Raw genomic sequence first — 2,250 nt, 5'->3', positions numbered from 1 at the left:
CAGGGGTGGGTGGCCTCAAGACCAACTTCTTCATCAATGGTCTCCTTGACCTCGTCCGCCCTGCAGGGAAGGCACCCCCAACCTGCACTTTGTGCCCACTCATCGGCCAGGAGGCCGCCCAGCCTGCTGCCTCACGTTGCCTGGACTGTGCGGATGACATGTGTCGGTCGTGCGCCCGCGGCCACCGCTGCTCCCGGCTAACCCACACGCACCGGGTGGTGGATATGGAGGGCTACCTCTCGGGCCGCTACGACCAGGAGATCCGGGAGCGCCAGGCTGCCCAGTGCAAGGAGCACCCAGGGGAAGCGCTGCGGTTCTTCTGCACCCCCTGTGCAGCCCCCCTTTGCCGGGAGTGCCGCCTCGGCCCACACCTGCAGCATCCGTGCCGGACCTTGGCCGAAGCAGCCGAGGAGAGCCGCCCAGTGGTCGAAGGGCTCTTGGTGGGAGTGGAAGATGCGGTGGGACGCCTGGCCCAGAGGAGGGCCAGCCTGGAGGCAGCAGCGGAGGCGCTGGAGGCGCGTCAGGCCAGGATCCGGGCCCAGGTGGAGCAGGCCTGCGCTCAGGCGGTGGAGCGGCTGCTGGTCCACCAGAAGGAGGTGCTGGCCCGGCTTTCGGACTTCATGGAGGAGCGGAGGAAGGCCTGGGCAGCGCAGCAGTCGGAGCTGGAGCTGCAGGAGCAGGTGGCATCCAGCATGGCGACCTTTGCCCGGAGGGTCTTGATCCTGGGTCGGGAGGCAGAAGTCCTCTCCCTGGAGCAGATGATCTCAGAGCGGCTGAAAGGGCTGCAGGGGGGCTTCTCCTGGGAACCTCCAAGCCCCCGGCTGCCCCGGCTGGAGATCCAACCGGAGCTGGAGGGCAGCCATAACCCCTTCTGCCTGGAATTCCTGGAGGCAAAAGAGGAGGAGGAGGAGGAGAAGGAGGAAGGACAGGAAGAAGAGGAGGCCAGCAGATCAGCAAAGAAGAGAAGGAAGAAGAAGCCACAGCAGCAGCAGGCCCAGAGCGGGGAAGAGGGCCTCAGGACCCCCTGCCAAGAGAAGCTCCCCAGCGAACAGACTGCCCCCCCCCCCCAGGAAGCCCCCGCACCCCCCCCCGCCCCCGGATCCCCCCCAGCTCAGCCCCAGGCCCCTCTTCTCCTGCAGCTTCTGGGTGAAGATCCCCACAGACAAGCGGCGGCCCCAGGTGACCGGCCTCTGCCCCTTTGGCTCTGGGGAGCTGCTGGTGGCCGACGAACAGAACCGGCGGCTGAAGCGCTTTTCCCTTCAAGGGGGGGAGTTTAAGGGGACTGTGCCGGTGCCTGGAGACGTGGCCCCCTTCAGCGTGGCTGCCCTGGGCACCAAAGTGGCCTTCACGGCTGGTTCAGAGCTCTACCTCCTGGATGGGAAGGGCGGCCTGGCATGGAAGAAGGCCCTCCAGAGGGGGCAGGCGAGCCATGCTGTGGTATCTGTGGGGGGCGACCGCCTGGCGGTGAGCGTGGCCGGACACCTGGAAGTCTATGATCTGGAAGGGCGGCTGGTGGAGAAGGTCTGGCCAGAGGGCACAGCTGAGCGCTGCCTGGTCTTCCTAGCTGGGCGCAAGGGGGGCTTTGCAGGGTCTGACTGGTACCGACGCAGCGTGGTGCTCTTCACGGAGAGCGGGGAAATGGTGACCGAGTGCCGGGAGGAGAAGCTGGGGGGGTGCCATCCGGGGGCCGTGTGTGCTGACCCCCTGGGCATTGTCTATGTGGTCTTGCGGGAGCTGAATAAGGTGGTGGCACTTTCTCCGGCTGGAGAGGTGCTGGGGACCTTCCTGGCAGCTGAAAATGGCATTGACCGGCCCCGGGTGGCCACTGTGGCCAGGGAAGGGCGCTTTGTGGTGGCCCTGAGCAATGGGACCATCCATGTCTTTAAGATTAGGTATCAGGGCAAGTGAACCCAGTGGGTGCAGCACAGAATGCTGGTGGGGGGGGGGGGGAGAAAGGGGTTGTTTGGGAGGGGAATCCATGAGAGTGGACATTGGCCAAAGTGTGTGTTTGTGGAGGTTGGATTTGTGTGTTTGAGCCCTAAGGAAAAGGAAGGGGAGGCTGAATACATCAAAGGGTAAGGAGGGGGCAATGCTTGCTGCCTTTCCTCTTCAGATGCCCCTCAGGTCTGCCCCCCCCCCCCCAGCTACACAACCTCCTCCAGAGAAATGCTAAGGATCAGGACAGTTTGAGGATATGAGAGGCCACCTTCTTCCCTGAAAACCTTTATGGGCAGGACACAATAGTTCCTT

General features: G+C 64.2%; 1 protein-coding gene across 1 annotated transcript; it reads left to right on the top strand.

Annotated features, from left to right (window-relative positions):
• Positions 1–5: 5 nt before the first annotated feature.
• Positions 6–2,241, top strand: LOC121918468 (E3 ubiquitin-protein ligase TRIM56-like; the record flags this gene model as incomplete). The annotated part of the gene is given in 2 exon segments (XM_042444516.1): positions 6–1,093; positions 1,095–2,241. Coding segments are annotated over 2 exon segments (1,902 nt in total), but the record flags the coding sequence as incomplete, so codon positions are not given.
• Between the last annotated feature and the right edge of the window lie 9 nt (positions 2,242–2,250).

Source organism: Sceloporus undulatus, unplaced genomic scaffold, assembly GCF_019175285.1.
Source record: "Sceloporus undulatus isolate JIND9_A2432 ecotype Alabama unplaced genomic scaffold, SceUnd_v1.1 scaffold_12695, whole genome shotgun sequence".
In the NCBI taxonomy this organism is placed as follows: domain Eukaryota; kingdom Metazoa; phylum Chordata; class Lepidosauria; order Squamata; family Phrynosomatidae; genus Sceloporus; species Sceloporus undulatus.
The sequence above is the reverse complement of the archived record's forward strand: the minus strand, read 5'-3'. Positions and strand labels throughout refer to the sequence as shown.